The 17,425-nt window shown below is 40.4% G+C and overlaps 1 protein-coding gene across 1 annotated transcript in view; it reads left to right on the top strand.

The window, feature by feature from the left end:
* Fat3 (FAT atypical cadherin 3) overlaps positions 1–17,425 on the top strand; it is a 610,786-nt gene that overhangs the window by 572,515 nt on the left and 20,846 nt on the right. The window contains exons 20-22 of the mRNA XM_076843882.2: positions 7,030–7,164; positions 8,973–9,130; positions 15,627–16,095. Coding sequence (XP_076699997.2) covers positions 7,030–7,164; positions 8,973–9,130; positions 15,627–16,095 — 762 coding nt within the window. The remainder of the gene's footprint in view (positions 1–7,029; positions 7,165–8,972; positions 9,131–15,626; positions 16,096–17,425) is intronic.

The following is a 17,425-nucleotide window of genomic DNA, read 5'->3' as shown; positions in this document are numbered from 1 at the left end:
CACTCCTAGAATAATTGGCATGATAAATAGGATAGGTAGCTATCCATTCTGCGCTGTATAGAAATGTTGATACAGATGTAGCCTCAGTGTTCTACCCTCCTCCCAATCTCCAGCTCATCTTTTTGTCATGCAGATTTTTGGGTTCAATTATCATCATTAGCATCTTGAACCAAAATGCTGACTTGTGTTAACCAAATGAAAACAGATTTGAATTTTAATGCCAAATAAGCTCATTAAATTCTAGCCACCATGAAGCATCACATTTGAACAGAACTTCAAGAGATACAAAGTTCTGATGTCAGGAGATGGCTCCTGGTGAACTTCAGATATTCAATGAACATTCTCCCTTCAGTAAGAATCTTACACCAACTTAAACAAATGGAGAGTGAGACATGCCCTGGAACCTCCATGAGGAAAGCCATAGGACAGGGCACCAGAACAACCCATAAGCTGCACTGAGAGTCCATCTTTTAAAGTTTCCATTGATTTTCAAAAGTCTGATATAGAAATATATCAAAAAAATGAGAGAAAGAACTCCCAATGAGACAATGAGAGTTTAAAGCCAAAGTGTTTATGAGATTAATGGCAGAACCGGATGCCTCGTTTGCCACCTTTATTTAGGAATGGAAGCTAGAGTTCCCAGTGAAATCAGTGAGGCATTATGAACATTACCATGTGTGAAGCCCTCTGCTAGACAGAGTGAGACAGAAGCCTTTAGACAGCAGGGGCGAGTGCTCTCATAGGGTGCTCAGGGTACTGAGAACAGTGCCGTAGCCCTGGAGATGATACTGCCTGAGCAAGTCCTGAAAGGATGCTTAGAATGAGGCACTTGCCCAGGATGAAGTGTTCCAGGCTGAGGATCCTAAAAGCAAAAGTGTGATGTGAGAAACACCATGCAATTCAATGCACAGGTCAAGGCAAGGACACATGTGACAACTCATATGTGTTGAGCCATGACCAGGTTCATGCTATGTTTCACACATATATAATTACATTGAACCCTTGCTGTAACCCAATAGGGTAGGTATCATTAACTTCAAAAATTAAGGAATCCAAGTCTTGGCAAGGTCAATTAACTTGCTCACGGTCAGGGAGCTAATAAATGGCTGAACCAAGATTCCTACATGACCATTTAATTCAAAGCATTTTTTACCATTATATTTTACTACCTCTGTGAATATTTGGAAGGAACTTGGAAGCTACTTATTTCAGTCTCCTACCCACTACAGACATCCCATTTACTATGTCCCTGTCATAGAAATTCAATTGACAGATAAATAAAGCCGTTTATGGGTGACCATGCTAATTTTCTTCTATTAAGCACAATAAAATAATGAAGATTTCTATGAGATAGTCTTAAAACAGCTTTGACGAATTTTTGGAAAATGAGCAATATTTGAGATTGAGTTTACTCTTAGGGTAGGGTTTGTTAATGCTAATTATCTGAAGACAGGGTCAACAGGCCTGATCCCAGTGGTTTAAAATAATCCTACATGTTTTCTCTGAATCTTTAAAAGGTTCCGTATGAAGTAGGAAGTTTCTATTTTTCATTCATAAGAGATCTATCTCTGCAGATCCTTTATCTCCAGGACACATGAGACCAAAGTTATCAGAAAGGTTTGACACTGCTTCTCCATGTGAATATTCCTTATATATTCCATCCATGTACAACAGCCTTCAGGGAGTATGTCTGAAATGAAGCTGCATTCACCCTTTAGTGAAATCACATAGATGGCTGAATCAAGAAAATGGCATTCTGAGTGGGTCTTTGCTTCTGAGCATAAACAACAGACAACTTCAAAGCTGAAACCTGGGGGGAACATGGTTTAAAACATCTTGCAGGCCATGTATTAAAAAGACAGCTCGTTAACTTATGTGGCATTGGCCAGGACCTAGCATTTTGGCAAAGCATGTGGGTTCAGGGTGTGGGGTGTTTACTGTTAGTTATTGGATTCTTCAATGTAATGAAGCAGCAACATAAATCAAGAGGGTAAGTCAGTTCAGAGTGGCAGTATAATAAACATAGCTAGAAACTGATGTATTGGCTGATGGCACAGACTTAAACCCAGGGGCTCTGTGAATGCTGAGGAGATGAGATGAGAGCCATAAATATGGTAGTGAGACCCTTACAAAATCTTCAGAGGACCACCCTTCTCCTTGCATTTTCCAAAGCACTGAAGTTCCTGCTCCAATTAATCATCTGTTGTCAATACCATGAAAAGTGACCTAAATTTCCATCTGAGCAAAGCTTCAGAAGGCAACAAACCTTTCAGAGAATAGCCACACTGTGTGCACATGTACCTGGTGGAAGGGCCAGGTTTGAACACCCGCACCTGACATGGGGAAGGCAGTGCCAACACACAGCCACATGCATCCTGGGAATTGCTGAATAAAAAGCTCTAGGCCCTATTTATGCCTCCAATGCACACACTATTGCCTATCATCTGTCATCTTATAAATCAAGAATCTTGCCCAAGAAGGACAGCATGTAAAATGATCACACCTAAGTTCCCATTGCTGCCAGGTTGGTATTTGAGTTTGTGTCTCAATTTTGAGAATTAGTTTAATTTCTTTTTTAATCTTTACAAATTGCTTTCACGTACACTAGCCTATTTAATTTTCACAATGCTATGAAGAATCCTTATCCTGACTTCTTTTTTTTTTTTTTTTTTTTTGTAAAGGAAATCAAGATACAGAAAAGTCAAGCAAATTATATTCAAGTACACACATTGAATAAATCAAATGACTAGCCAGGGCCAAAATCCAGGCCCCGCAGCTTGCCAATGCAGTCAGTACCCTTTCCGATCACACTACACCACCTTCCCAAGGGAACCTGGAAATGGGAACAGAGCTTACTCCTCCTGCTTTATGTTGTGACAGGAACTAAAAACGTCTGGTCCTGCCCTTGCATACAATAAATGGTGTCAGCTGGTTTGATAAAGTGGGAGCCTTCTCCCTTCATGCTCACTCTGGCACCAAATTGATGGATGCCTGGAGACGCAGAGCATGCAGGTCTACAAGCCCTCACTCCCCAAGCTGTCACTGAGCACAGCACAAGTTCATTAAACCTGGATTATCTAATGATAGTTAATAAGATAAACTTCCCCCCAGAAGCCAAAAGGAGTTGACACTGTTGTCTCTTAACTGGTACTCAGGAGCTGATGAGGCACTTTCTGCCAGCACAGAGAGAGTCTTTAAGGCTCTTAACAATAATAGGTATATACACTTCCCTGAAAAGGGGATGACATCAACATGTGATTTCTAAAAACAAGTTAACCCATTATCACTCACTTAAAGCTTACTGGATTTTATGGAGCTAGATAACTTCGGGCTTTGACTAGAAAGAAGATTGCTGTACCCAGAGTGTCCCCAGGACCCAAAGCTGCGTTCATCTGAGGTATCCAAAGGTCAAGTTCCTCTGGTAATGTGTATTTCAGAATGAACCTAATTTCTTAGTTTGCAGAGAGGAAAGTACTGCTATATTACATAGAGAGAATCTTTAGTTTTGAGGAATATGCTTTTCAATGGCTTTAGAAGTGTTTACTAGGAATAGACTGCACATGATCACACCAATCTCCAGCTAAGGAGGGTGATGCCTGTACACCGACCTACAGGCGCTAGTCTGCCTCATATTCCTTGAGCAGCAAGAGTGGGCCAGGGAGCAGAGCACCCTGACAGCAGCAGCTGGATTATATGTTTATGACGGAGCATGTTCCAGGCTGGGAACTGGAAGGAGGCCCCAGAGGATTTTTAAAGCATTGAGATATATATTCCTTACCAAAAATTGTCCCCTTGACCCTAAAGAAACCATGAAAACAAAAAGAAAGAAAAAGAACCTATCAAAGTCAATGGCTGCTGGAATGAATGTCATTAGGTATCTAATATTTACATCAATACTATTAACTTTAGAATGTACTTGTTGCAATATTTATATTATTGTTTTCAATATATCCTCCAGCTACATTTTTCAAAGTGGAGATTTGCTCTAGTATAATCCATTGATTGGTGACTATGATTTAATTATGGCACAAGATAATTAGAATGAAAGCTGGGTGCAGCGGCACACACTTAGAATCCTAGCAACTCAGAAAGGCTGAAGCGGGAGAATCACAAGTTCCAGATCAGTCTTGGCAACTTACAGAGACCCTGTCTGAAAATTTTTTAAAAGGGCTGGTAATTTAGCTCAGTGGTGTAGTGCCCCTGGGTTCAATACCCAATAAAAGCAAGAGGGGGGGTGGGGGAGGGGAGAAAGGAGGGGAGGAGGGACAAAGGGAGAAAAGAAAAAGAAAATTAGAATAAAAGGAGCTGTGAGTTTGAGATTTAGTTGGTGGTTGAAGTGGCTTTGTGCTTTAACCCAAAATAGGAGATATGAATGATAAGGTGAGAGGCCCTGTACTAATTCCCAGGGCAGAACTGGTGGTAAAAGAAAAAGCCAAAATGTGAATAAAAAGTAGAAGTACTCAAATGCTGAATTTGCTCCAAAATATGGTATTTAGCTTTTATTATATACACTCACAAATGTTTTAGTTTGTTTTCTTTTTAAAATATTACCATAATTCCTACAGGGATACGTAACTTTGCCATCACAGGTCTGAAGTTATCTAGCCCCCTTTTAATTCTTTGAAACAGAGCCTTTTAAACTAGATTTTTGATAATGCAATGTTTCTTAACAAAGCAGTCATTTCATAAACCAGAACAGACTATAAATGTAATATCTCAAGGTGTATCTCAGAAACATAGAAACTTATAGAAAAGGTAACCTTAGACTATCTTTCTTTCTTTCTAATAGAAAAAAGATGCTTATGGAACATGAACAACCTACAAACATAAACTATTAATAATTTGAAGGTAATATCCTGGTAATTCAGAAGTTACTTTTTTTTTTTTTCTTAGTACTGGGTCTTCAGAATTGAAGGGCCTAGTACATACTAGGCAAGTATTCTACCACACTTGCCTAGTGAGCTACATCCCCAGCCTCAGTTACACCTATTTGATGGGTTGTTTTGGTGTGATTTTGGTACACTGTCACTTCCATGTGGCTGAGTTTAGCATTGGGTTCAGTTTCCATTTTTGAGCATATATTTAACTCCTGGTGAATATTGAGGAGCAACCTGGAGGCTGCAGGCAGTCAGAGACTGAGATGAAACCACCAATGAGACAGCAGAGAGTCAGCCGGGAAAGTAGTGAACATACCATGAACAAACATCCCATAAGCCACCAACCTTGTCTGGCACAGTTTCTGTTACTCAAGCCCAAGTTAAGACATTCGCTTTCTTTGTGAAGACTTCTGCTGTTGCCCCAGGAGACGAATTGTTTCTCCTCTGGTGCTTCCATTGCACTCACATACCTCTATCAAAACAGTTGTCTTATCATATTGTATTCTGCATTCGCATGTTGGCATCGTTTCCTGCCATCTTTATATGTCCAGGCCCATCACCTCCTTGGCCTTGAATAGTTATTTTATTGAGTTAGTATTTTAAATTTTTTTTTTATTGAATGAATATGCCAAACATTGTTTAAAAACTGGTTATCAAAGTGTTTTGAAATAGGCCATGAGATGGTTAAATAGCTGTTTTATGTTCCATGAATATTAATCAGCACATGACAAGGATAAAGATTTGGGGGAAGAAAATTAGAAGATGTATTTCAGGGCAGTTGGGTCTCGTAGAACCATTTGTAGAGATCATTCTCAATTTTCAGTTAGAAATGCCTTCATCTTCTAGACTTCATAAGCTGGATCAGTGCCAAGAGTGCCTTGTATGATGGAGCTATAAACCAGTGGAAAATAGGATTTATGAATTCTGGGTTTGCCGGTGCTACTTATATTGCTTCTCTTGAGGATTATAGTTCTTAAAATGTTTGTGTGCAGTTAGCATTACACACACTTCTGCTTCTTCCTAAGAAATGACGGTATCCCGAAACACTGCTTAATGACAAAGAGAGCCATCACGGAGGGGAGCCTGATGATTGGCCAGCTCTTCCAAGGGACAGAGCAGCTGATGTCAGGACTGTTCTCGGTTCATGGAGAAGGGGCAGTACCTTAGGCCACTGCTAGCCCATTTAGGAAATAACCATTCCAGTCATGGATTATTTGAGTCTCCTTTCCTACAGTCCTATTACTACTTACACTCTTGCCAGGTTGAAAGGGGTCTAATTACACTTGAAATATCCAGGTCCTTTGAAAAGTGCTCTTCCCTCAGTGGACCCATATCTGCCCTCAACACAATTCTGACCGAACTCCCTTGGGGCCTGAATTCTGCCTTAATCAGTTAATCTGCTTTCCAGGATTTCCCTCCTGAAGGATTAACCTTTCATCATACTGTGCTGTGAACATCGAACAGGTAGAAAGAAAGCCTTTCTTTGCCAAGGATAATACTACTATTTTTGATAGCTGCTAGGGCATGCTTCCAGCTAATCAATAAAATAGCATGTAGCAGAAGGGATTAGGAAGCAATGCAAGTTGTGCTTTCACAATTGAGAATTAGGCATATTTTCTTCAGAAACATTTTCTCCCCACTGCCCTGAAATCAACAACTAACATCTTCTGTGGTCTACCCTCAAGTTTTGGGGGGCAAAGATAAGCTGTAGAAGAAACCTAAATACAGGGGCACATGCAAATGGCTGCCAAGATTCAGGAACCCCACTCTGGTCAATACTAGTAGAACCTTTGCACAGTGATCTTTCTTCAGCTGAGCTTGTTCCAAGTGCACATGAAAATACTTTATCCCAAAGGAGGAGAAGCTCCATTTCCATTTGCTACTTTTTTTTTTTTTTTTCAGACTACATTGCCCGTCCCACCTCAACCTCCAGGTGTGCCCAGTTTCTATTTACATCTTACCTGCTTCAGTCTGGCCATGAGCTTTAGGCAGTTATAGGTGAAGCCCATTTGAGTGCCTCTGCTTCCGGATAGCCTCTTTATTAGTTGGCTCAGAGCTTGTAGCAGCCAGCTCTTGATCCATTCCTATGATCCCTAAAATGTTAGGTGAATCCTTTTGTGTACTGATCATGCCTGTTCCCACTTTGTCACAGGAGGACTGTGCCCAGGGTCCAACGATCCTTGTGTGGAGAAGCCGTGTCCCGGTGACATGCAGTGTGTCGGTTATGAAGCCAGCAGGAGACCATTCCTCTGCCAGTGTCCACCAGGGAAGCTTGGAGAGTGCTCAGGTGCAGAGGGTTTTGGAATGACAAGGGTCTAATTTCATACTTCTGAAACACTTGCCCTGGAGTAAATCACATGCCCAGGCCTTTCCAGGAGACATGACTGTATGCATGCAGTGATTTTCTTCAGGATGGAAAACAGTTAACAGCCATTCATTCTCACATTTACTTGGGACTTAGTGCAGCAGCACTGTTCTAAAGAAAATTGTAAAGACTGAGCTCCTCATATAAAAAGGAGACCACAACAGATGTTCTCAGTCATATCACATGGCTGTGAAGAATGTGAAATTATGGAAAATAGAAGTCTATCCATTAGGCAGAGTCAGAGTATCTGTGGCAGAGCTTTTGATGTTCAGAGGGCAGCACAAATCCATAGCCACAAACAGATGAACAGGAGGTAGAACTGAGCTGATCCTGTTGATCATCCATATAGTAACCCCAACCAGAGCAATAAGTAGCTCTCCCCTGGAAATGTACAACCAAAATCATGTTCCAGAGAGAGAGAAAAAAAAAATCAGTATTTAGATGGCTTTAATTCAAATGATTGTTTCTTTTCTTCACTCGATTTCAATATTTCTTTTGCTTCACAGATTATCTACCACTCCTTGTCTCGAAAAAGAGTATTATTCATTTTGGGTATCCATAGAATCCTCATTTTGTTATAAGTATATTTTGAATACAGACACACCGATACTAATTTTGGAATCCAAGTAATATTTATTAAGTAATGATAATAATAGTAATTACAGTGGAAATAAAAAATAATTAGGCCTGGTATGTGTAAGGCACTTTGTTAAGCAGTGGGTTTTAGAAATTCTGCCTTTGCAAAGAGAAGCATTGTTCATAAAAAATGGAAGCCAAGGTTCTTTTGCAGTTGATTTTAAGAATGGAACTGCCCATAAGTCAAAGGGACAACCAAAATGCTTTTATAAGTCAACTAAGTCTTAGAATTAAAAGAAAAGGGTGCTGCTCCTGCCCCACTATGTACACTTAGCAGATGGATTTGCAGGTGACCATAAAATCAAATTTTATGACTTCTGATGTCACTTTTGGCAAACCTCTTTTCTCCTTTCTATGTAGAAAACTTTGTCCTTGATTATCATCCCCTTGGTATATTTTCACATTTCCAACTTTCACCCCAGCAAGACCATTTTTTTCAGCCATTACTTTCCTTGTTATAACATAAAGTTGAAGACAAGTTATAAAAGATGGTGAACTCAGAATTGGGCAATGGGGACTTGGACTAAAGATTCTGGGAAGGGAAGCCTTGAAATCAACAGCCGGAAAATGGAATTGTTTCTATACATGAATTTCCTTCCTATCAGTTACTTTTTTTCAACATAGTGCAAATGACATCAATGGCTACTTGAAATTAGGATAGTGGAGGAATATGGATATTATTTTAAAATGTTTATAGTCTTTGTTTCACAGAATTGAAAGTTCTTAAATGCCTAAGTGAAGGGGGATTGAGGGAGTCATGAAGTGGTATCTTAGTGCTATTTTTTGAAAGTGGCAGTTGGAATTTAGTGACACTAAGAAAAACAGGTTGTAGAACTTTACCAAGTTGCCCTTGATATAAGATAAAAAGACTTTTTGGTAGCTGACTAGTTAATATTTTTTTTTTTACTTTGAAATTAGAGAATGACATAAAATGAAGAACCAGTTTTTAAATCAAAACTGCTTTTTTCCTTGATGCCTCCATTAATTTCCTATGGTCTTTAACCAACTTGCTTGGCAGTTTTTGGGTAATTTTGTGCATCCTGCTTGTTTCTGGATGTTAAAAAGAACATGTTTTCTTGTAATGGTCTTCTCAGGGCACACTTCTCTCAGCTTTGCTGGAAACAGTTACATCAAATATCGGCTTTCCGAAAATAGCAAAGAAGAGGACTTCAAGCTGGCTCTGCGCCTGCGAACCCTGCAAAGCAATGGGATTATAATGTACACCAGAGCAAATCCCTGTATAATTCTGAAGGTGTGTAAATGGGGTATCTTTTTTCTATGGTCAGTTTTCAGGTGAGTATTTTGGCTTTGGGTTGGGGACTGATGAAATCAGTTTTGATTTTGTGCTCGTTTTAATTTAGAAAAACCAGAGCAGACTTCAGGGCAAAGGAGAGCAGCAGCAGGACTGGGAAGTGTGCCAATGTCCCATTTCCTTTTGAGTATTTGGCTTCAAAATTGGCTCTTGGTAGATTGGGGCATCTCCCTCCAGGGAAGATTCAAGGACTGGCCTCCTTTGAGCTGTAACTGCTCAACAGTTCATTAGAAGAGTGCCCTCATCAGTTCTATGCCAGGTGGTCTTTAAAGGATTGTCTGTCTCCTCTTCTACCACAGGGGTCTGTCCCCACTGACCTCTGAAGGCAACTTCTCTTCCTGCTTAGTGGGGAAGTTGGAAATCAGGTAAGATAAGACTCCACATATCCTATCATGACCAAAGTAATCCAATTGTTAAATCATTCCCCAGACTCAAAAACCCTATTATGGCACGCAGATTTCCTTTAGAGCAAATCAGGCATTTGTATTCAGCCCAGGGCACCTAGTGCTTTCATGAGAACAACAACAAAAATACTAACAGCTTTATGTACTTCATTTCTAAAAAAAAATAAAGTTAATATTGTTATACATTATCATCCCCATTGGATGAAGAAGAGGACTGCAGTTTAGAGAGGTTATATTATTTAGCTAGGCTTGCATAGCTAAGGGGCAAGTCCTGGACCCCGCCCTTCAGGGTCTCTCTCTTCTTGCCCTTGAACTTCACGACATCCTCTCTCTCTTGCTGCTGAAACTCATTTCATCAGAGATCAGATTCTGGACAACTATAGACCAGATCCAGCCTTCTAGCATGAGGACAAGGGAGATGTATTTCATTTGATGCTATTCTCAGCAGGTTGCTATACCCATCCATTGTAAGTGCTTTTCAGAAACTCTCAGAGCCTCTCTAGTATTTTAGAGGAGCTAGAAATCGTTCCCTCACCAAGATTTGGACTTAACTAGGAATATGAAGGGCCTTTCTAGCATCTATAGTTTGATTGTTTAATATGTCATATCCAAGTGGCCCAGTATCTAATTCTGAAGGCTGATGAGGTGGGAGAGAAATACAGAGCATGTTAAACCCCAGTAACTCCATATAACTATCACAGAGACCAAAACTCACCTACTTTGCTATCACCAGTATTGCTGGGTGGCCAGCGTGAGTGATCAGAGAGTTGGAGTTTAAAAGTTGGATATTTTTATGGTGCATCTCCCACTATCCTTATTTATTCAACTCAGAGAATAATTTTAGCTCTGGAGTGGAAAGGAACATTTTTAGAAGAAAATAAAAGAAGCACTATAGATGCACAGTTTTAGAGGAAATATGTTCAAGTCAGATATTTCCAGTAGAAGAAGAAAAATTCAAAAGCCTATGCCCTGTTTTTATCCACTACTGGCTCCTCTAGCAGCCTGTCTTGGGTTAGTAGATCATTTTCTAAATAGTCCTGACAGTTGGGGTTTTGTGTAATCGCTGGGAAGGTCCCTACCCGTTCTGAGCTTCCACTCCCAGTGGCTCTCCCTGGTCTCACTGATGGTCCCTCCTCCTCCTCCAAGCTCTAACCAGGACTGTGGGTTACAGAACGTCCCTATGAGACAGATACTTTCTATTAACAAATCTCTGTAGAGCACTAAATTTGAGAGAGGACAAAAGCAGTGGACCAGAATGGCTTGATCCTAAAATGGAGCTTGTCATTTGACACTTCACTGACAAGTGTCTGCAATGTGCAGATCCCTAGGGATGGAAAGGAAGAATAATTAAACCTTTTAGGCAGCTCCAGTTCCTAAGGTATATTGTATTTCAAGAAACAAGCATGTTTGTGAAAGTTGTGTAAATTGAACTTCTATAAATGGAATTGCAATAAACTAGGGATGGTTGCCATTTGGAGGACCCTTTCCATTAATCCCTTTGTGATGTGAATCATCACCCCTACTCTGTCCTGTAAGTTTGCTTTTCATATGGTGGGTTTGAGCAAAGCAGGACCCAGCTGTACTGAACTACTGCAGATACTCTCCCACAGTCACCAGCAATATCCACTTAGGGGATTTGAATCTGTTTGCTTAACATTTGCAGCCTCATGCAAGACTTAATTTCATTGGCTTTAGGCACAGTATGTGCCTTTTACTTTGGTTTAGCAACTAAGCTGAAATGCTTTGTTTAAACTGCACCTCTTCATTGTTTATATTTCCTCAGTCAGAGTGGCTCTCTAAAAACATACTTAACACAATCAGTGGAGTGAAGGGCACCCCTTAAAGATAGGTAAAGAATTTAATGGATACCTCAAGAAGTTAAAATGCTCATGGACAAAGAGTTACTTCCTCTTGGCAATAATAAAAGGCACTCCTTCCCCACCTATCCTTAATACCTTGTCTTCCGAAAGAGAGTTCAGGCTTATCATAAACACCCAAATGCAATAAAATGCAATAAAATCAAAGCACCATTAAGATGAAAATAAAAGGTTAAGAGCCAACCATTGAAGCAGAGAAGGGAGGAATATCATTAATAAAAAAAATCTAGGTCCAGGGGAACTACTTTGATTCAATATAAATCATAATTCTGAGTTTCCTGGCAGCCAAAGGAACCATGAAAATAGTGGGATAGATTCTGTGACTCTCCTCATACCTATAAAAGAAACATGTTAGACTACCAGAAGAGATATAAAGAGAAATTTCCAAGAGAGCAAATTTTTCTCTGTGTCAGTCTTTCTGTTGCAATATACCTAAAGCACAAGGAGACCTTGGCTGTTAATTTAGAAGTATCAAGTGCTTACCTTTTAAGAAAGTTAACAGGTAATATATTCTCAGAGATGGCTATTTTGAGATGGAAACAAAGATAGAGAAAGTTCATTTCATTTATAAAACTGACAACTTGGTACGGCCAGATCCTCCCAGCATAGACCAAAAGGTACCAAGGGGTAATCTTCCCACCAGACTCAAGAGTTCCAAGGTCTATGTAAGAGGGTCACTGAGAAGTGAATTAAACTAATAATTATATTATATAATAACAATAAAATTCCTAACGGTTTACAAAGTACTTTCACATACATGTATTTTTGATTCTCATTTCCCCTCCTTGTGAGTTTGAATCTCTACATTTGCCTCAGAGGGATTTGGTGACTTGCTCAAAGAAATATCTAGTCAATAGTGGGTCTGGGCATGTGACAGAGGCAAGCATGTTGAAGTACTCAGAAGTTATCAAAAAAAAAAAAAAAAGAGAGAGAGAGAGAGAGTCAAGGGGCTGCGATGATCATTCATCCATTTATTTATTTCTTCAGAGCATACTTTGGAGCACTTTCCCTGGGCCAGGTAACCATTAATATGAAAATAGATTTTTTTTAAAGTCTCTTTTTCAAAAAATATTTAATACACCTCTTACAAGATCCATAATTGTGCTTCATTTTCTAGAGCCTCACACCAAGGATCTGATGTTGTAAGACTTTGTGCCATAATTGACACTTTTACTCAAAATCCTACTTTTTCACAAAATTACTTTTTAGCTCTGATTTCTCATCTTTTGACCAGAAGCCACTGAGTATCTGTTAAAGCACATCACTAATTTCAAACAATTGCAAGGATCTAAATACTTTTTAACATTAGGGCAACGCTCTCTGAATGATGCATTGACCTAGCTGAACCACATCCTTTCAGTATTATTATTATTATATACTGTTCTTACAGCTTTATGCACACCTCAGTTTTTATTAAAATAGTTTGCCCTCTGATTTGAGAAAGCTTCACCCTTTGAAAAGAAGGATCTTTTAAAACTAGATAGACCCTATTCTGAAGAAAAGAAAAGTTGAATGGGATCAGAGCATATTTTTCCAGTGTGAGAGGTCTCAGACATGAAAAGAACAAAGTGTTCTTTCCTCTCCCTAGCATAATATGCATGGAAATGGCAAAAGGTTATTAACTTTTCACAAGGTAACTTTTGGCATCAGCATTCTAGGTTGTCATATAAACAAGGCTGATATCCAAACTAGAACTGTGAAGATTCAAATGATTTTTTCTTTGTAAAAAGGTGAGGATCATGTAAGCATCTGGTTTCTTTCATTTAGCAACATTGCTACAGTTATTTTAAAACAGGAAAAAAGGACACTTAATCATGCTCAGTGTTCATATGGGATAATTTTATTCCTTAATTACAGAACCTTGAACTGTGCAAGTAGATTCAGTCATGTCAGTCCTTCTGGGTGAATTTGTAACTAGTTATTAATTCAAAGGGACTCAGTAGGAGTAGGAAAGGGGAATGGACCAAATAATATACTAATTGAACATTCTTTTACAAAATTTTACATGAATTGCAACCACCATCAGATTTTCCATGATAGACTAGGGACGGCATACTGTAGCCACAGGGCAAAACAGCAGATGGGCGATGGCAGAAAAAAAGTAGTCTCCAAAGTCACATTTGATCATTTTATTGCTTACATTGAAATACAAATATGGATATTATCCAGGAGCTGTCACTGAGCACATATTCTGGTATGACTTAAAATATCCATTCATTCCATTTTGTGACCAACAACCAAAAGGCAAAAGCAATTGTATGAGATTATATGTGAAAGGTCCCTGACAAGAAAATAAATATATTTGTCTCAGTCCTTTTATATCTGAACATTTATGTTACAGAGCAGAAATGTATGTAAAAAGTGTGTACTATGGGGCCAAGCATTCTGCAGTGGGCACAGTATCCTTGTAAAACAAGCCACAGTAGTTCTGTTCTCCAGATTCAAACCCAGAGAAAACAAGCCACAGTCACCAGTTACTCAGATGCTTAAGCCACCTGAGTGGTACTTGACAGAGCCTGAGTTAGATTCAGCATTCCTCAATTCCCAGGGCTCTGCCTGGTTCACAAAGCCCCCTGCGTTCCATACATACATGTTAATATGGTATGAACCTATAAACTTTATATGCAGATGAGAGGGTACCAGAATGAAAGAATCTATGGATTCACAAAAACAGAATTGGTTGTCTTTGGAACATACTTAAACATAATTGAAGAAATGTTTAATTTGTGATAATGGGTAGTGCCATGATACTCACTAAGTCTACCATGAGTAAAACTCATTTTGGAAAGTTTCAGCTCATTTCTATGAATTCAATGGATATTTATATCTCCTTAGCTGTTAGTGACCTGGAAGGTCTGTGTTGCCCTGTCATTTCCTTTCCTTTCATTTTCTTTTCTCCTCTTGACAAGTATCTGTGTTCTGTCCAGAAATACAAAAGCTAGCAGATCCTCCATGGACAGCCAGTCCCCCTTTCATGACTGGCACTGGCCTCCACAGGATCTTTTTGCTGGATCATAGACACAGGCAAGAAAAGAAGCTTTTGTCTAACAGTTTCTGGCTGTGAATCCCTTCATGGCCAAATATAAACTTGGCTAGACAGGGGCCAGCCCTCATGGCCAAGATGCTAAAACCACCTAACATATTTTTAGAAATATGGACAAAGGTGGACCACAAAGGAGTCAAAGGCCAGCCCATCTCCTCAGCAACAGTTCAACTGGCTCTCCATGGAGGATTAATTGCTACCCAGCAGCTCGTTACTAACCAGTGTGCTTCAATTGCACATGCTTTCCCCTGGGGTTAGTCTCCTGGAGGGAGATGGATGCTGTCCCTATACCAGTGCAATCAAAGCAATTCTCAATTATAGCACCCTAGACCAGAGACTGAAAATACCCACAAGGTATGAGTAGCTAACTAGAAGATCTTCCTGGAAGAACAGATGTTGTTAAATATACATATGTTCTAAGCAAATGATAAGCCCTGAGCACTTTGTGATGCACTACATACCAAAGAACTATTTTAAGAATAATGCTAGTGTTTAATAGAGAAAAGTTTCCAAAGCTAAAATACTTATGAAGCTGAGAACTAGGAAATCTGAATTTCTTCTGTCCTCTTTCTCTCCCTTATAGCACACTCAAATAAACTTATTTGAGGAATATATAAGTATATACATGTAGTCAACTCCTCCATTAAATCATAAGCCCAGAAGGGCAGAGTCAATAATTCTTTTTTTCCTCCACAACACCTAGTACACTGCTTAGCATGTGCTGCATGTCCAAAAAGTATTAATGAGTTCACAGAGATCATTCCTATGGTGGAAATGACTAAGAAGGGTGTAGAGAATAAATACATCTAAACAAGGATATTGCTGTGAATTTTAAAAGGGAGAAGGTCCAGAGAAGAGAAACGATAGATTTCTAAAGTGGTGTTCAGGTCACTAAATACAGGAAGGTTTGCAACACATCAGGCATGCATTTTCATGACAGATAATGGGGAAGGGGGTTAAAAATCAAACCACAGCAGATTTGACTGGATCAAAAACAATATCCATCTTGAGACTCCTTATGAAGCCCTCTGGTTAGTTAAGGTCATATGGTGTTTGGGAACATATTGAAAGATGCAAAATGTAAAAGGGCTCGGGTATTGCTTCCCACACAGATTGTGGACGGCAAGCTGTGGTTTCAGCTGGACTGCGGTAGTGGTCCTGGAATCTTGGGCATCTCCGGCCGCACTGTCAATGATGGGAGCTGGCACTCCGTCTTCCTGGAGCTCAACCGCAACTTCACGAGCCTTTCCTTAGATGATAGCTACGTGGAACGACGCAGGGCGCCCCTCTACTTCCAGACTCTGAACACGGAGAGTACCATCTACTTCGGTGCCCTGGTGCAGGCAGACAACATCCGCAGCCTGACCGACACGCGGATCACGCAGGTGCTCAGCGGCTTCCAGGGCTGCCTGGACTCAGTGGTGCTGAACAACAATGAGCTGCCTCTGCAGAACAAGCGCAGCAGCTTCGCAGAAGTTGTGGGCCTGACAGAGCTGAAGCTGGGCTGCGTGCTCTACCCTGATGCTTGCGAGCGCAGTCCCTGCCAGCATGGTGGCAGCTGCACAGGCCTGCCCTCTGGGGGTGAGTGCATGGGCACTATGGGCACCCTGCAGGGAGGGCAGCAGGGGGCCTGTGATGTATGTGGCAGTGCCACCTGCAGGAGTCACTGCCTACATAGCCATAACTAACCCAGGAGCTCTCCTAGAGCCGAGTAATCACACCCAAGATGCACACAGAACTTCTTAATCCTCTTTACCAAAGAGCTTGTCTATTACTGTCCAGTTTAGCCAGTCCTTTGCAGAATCCCTCAAGAGCAGTATGATACCCAGGAGACCATAGATGCCATGAATTCTGCCCCTTCCCCTGTCCACCCCAAAACTTTCTAGTCTTCTGTGGCTTGAGCTAACAGGACACCATTTCAAGTTGGACCTTCATGAGCCAACTACCTGTCACTGAAGAATGATGTGTAGCAGTCTGAGTTGCATAAACATAACTCTTCTAGGAGCTACAAGTGGTTGGGGATGAATCTGGCACCCCAAGAATAGAACTATAGTGGAGGCCCTTGGAGCATACTTGAAAGCATATTAAACAGTCTAGTGATGGGGCTCTAAAAAGGAGCAGGAAGTCAAAAATAAGGAGAAGGAGGCTAGGCATGGTGGCCCATGCCTGTAATCCCAGTAGCTCTGGAGGCTGAGGCAGGAGGGTCGAAAGTTCCAAGCCAGCCATCCCAATGATGAGGTGCTAAGGCAACCCAGTGAGACCCTGTTTCTAAATAAAATACAAAATAGGGCTGGGGATATGGTTTAGTGCCCTTGAGTTCAATCCCAGGTACCCAATAAATAAATAAGGAGAGGGAAATGTACATGAAATCTCAGGAGGGATAACATTAAAGGAGGACATGATGCTTTACCCCAATATTTTTCCTCAAAGATACATTATTAGGAAAGAAAGAGATAAAAAAGGGTGGGAGGGAGAGATTTATAGAGTATTTCTATTGTTTGAGGGAAAAGCCAAGATTATTTAAGATCTAGGAGTATAAAGATAAAAGAATCTCTGACTTTACCCAGATGCTGTTTCTGTGTTAAGGTAAACTAGGTCAGACATTCTTCTGGCTGAAATTTGCCACCTCCCAACAGCCCTACCACTGACTCCACTCCAGCCTCTTTGCTGTGTTGCTCAGCGGTAGTGTGATTAGCAAATTTAAACCTTCTTCACAAATCACTTAAAAGATTCTGCTGTGTGCATTACCATCTAATGTTTGTGAAGCCCAACTCCAAATTTAGAGTCCATTTTATTATTAGAATGTTATAAACTGTCCGTGAAATGATGCACTGCCGAAATACAGACACCAAAGTTGTTTAGACTTGCATATGTTACTGCCACAATGAGGGCCAAGTACCCTGGGGGGAAA

This window comes from Callospermophilus lateralis, chromosome 2 (assembly GCF_048772815.1).
Source record: "Callospermophilus lateralis isolate mCalLat2 chromosome 2, mCalLat2.hap1, whole genome shotgun sequence".
NCBI classification, from domain to species: Eukaryota; Metazoa; Chordata; class Mammalia; order Rodentia; family Sciuridae; genus Callospermophilus; species Callospermophilus lateralis.
The sequence above is the reverse complement of the archived record's forward strand: the minus strand, read 5'-3'. Positions and strand labels throughout refer to the sequence as shown.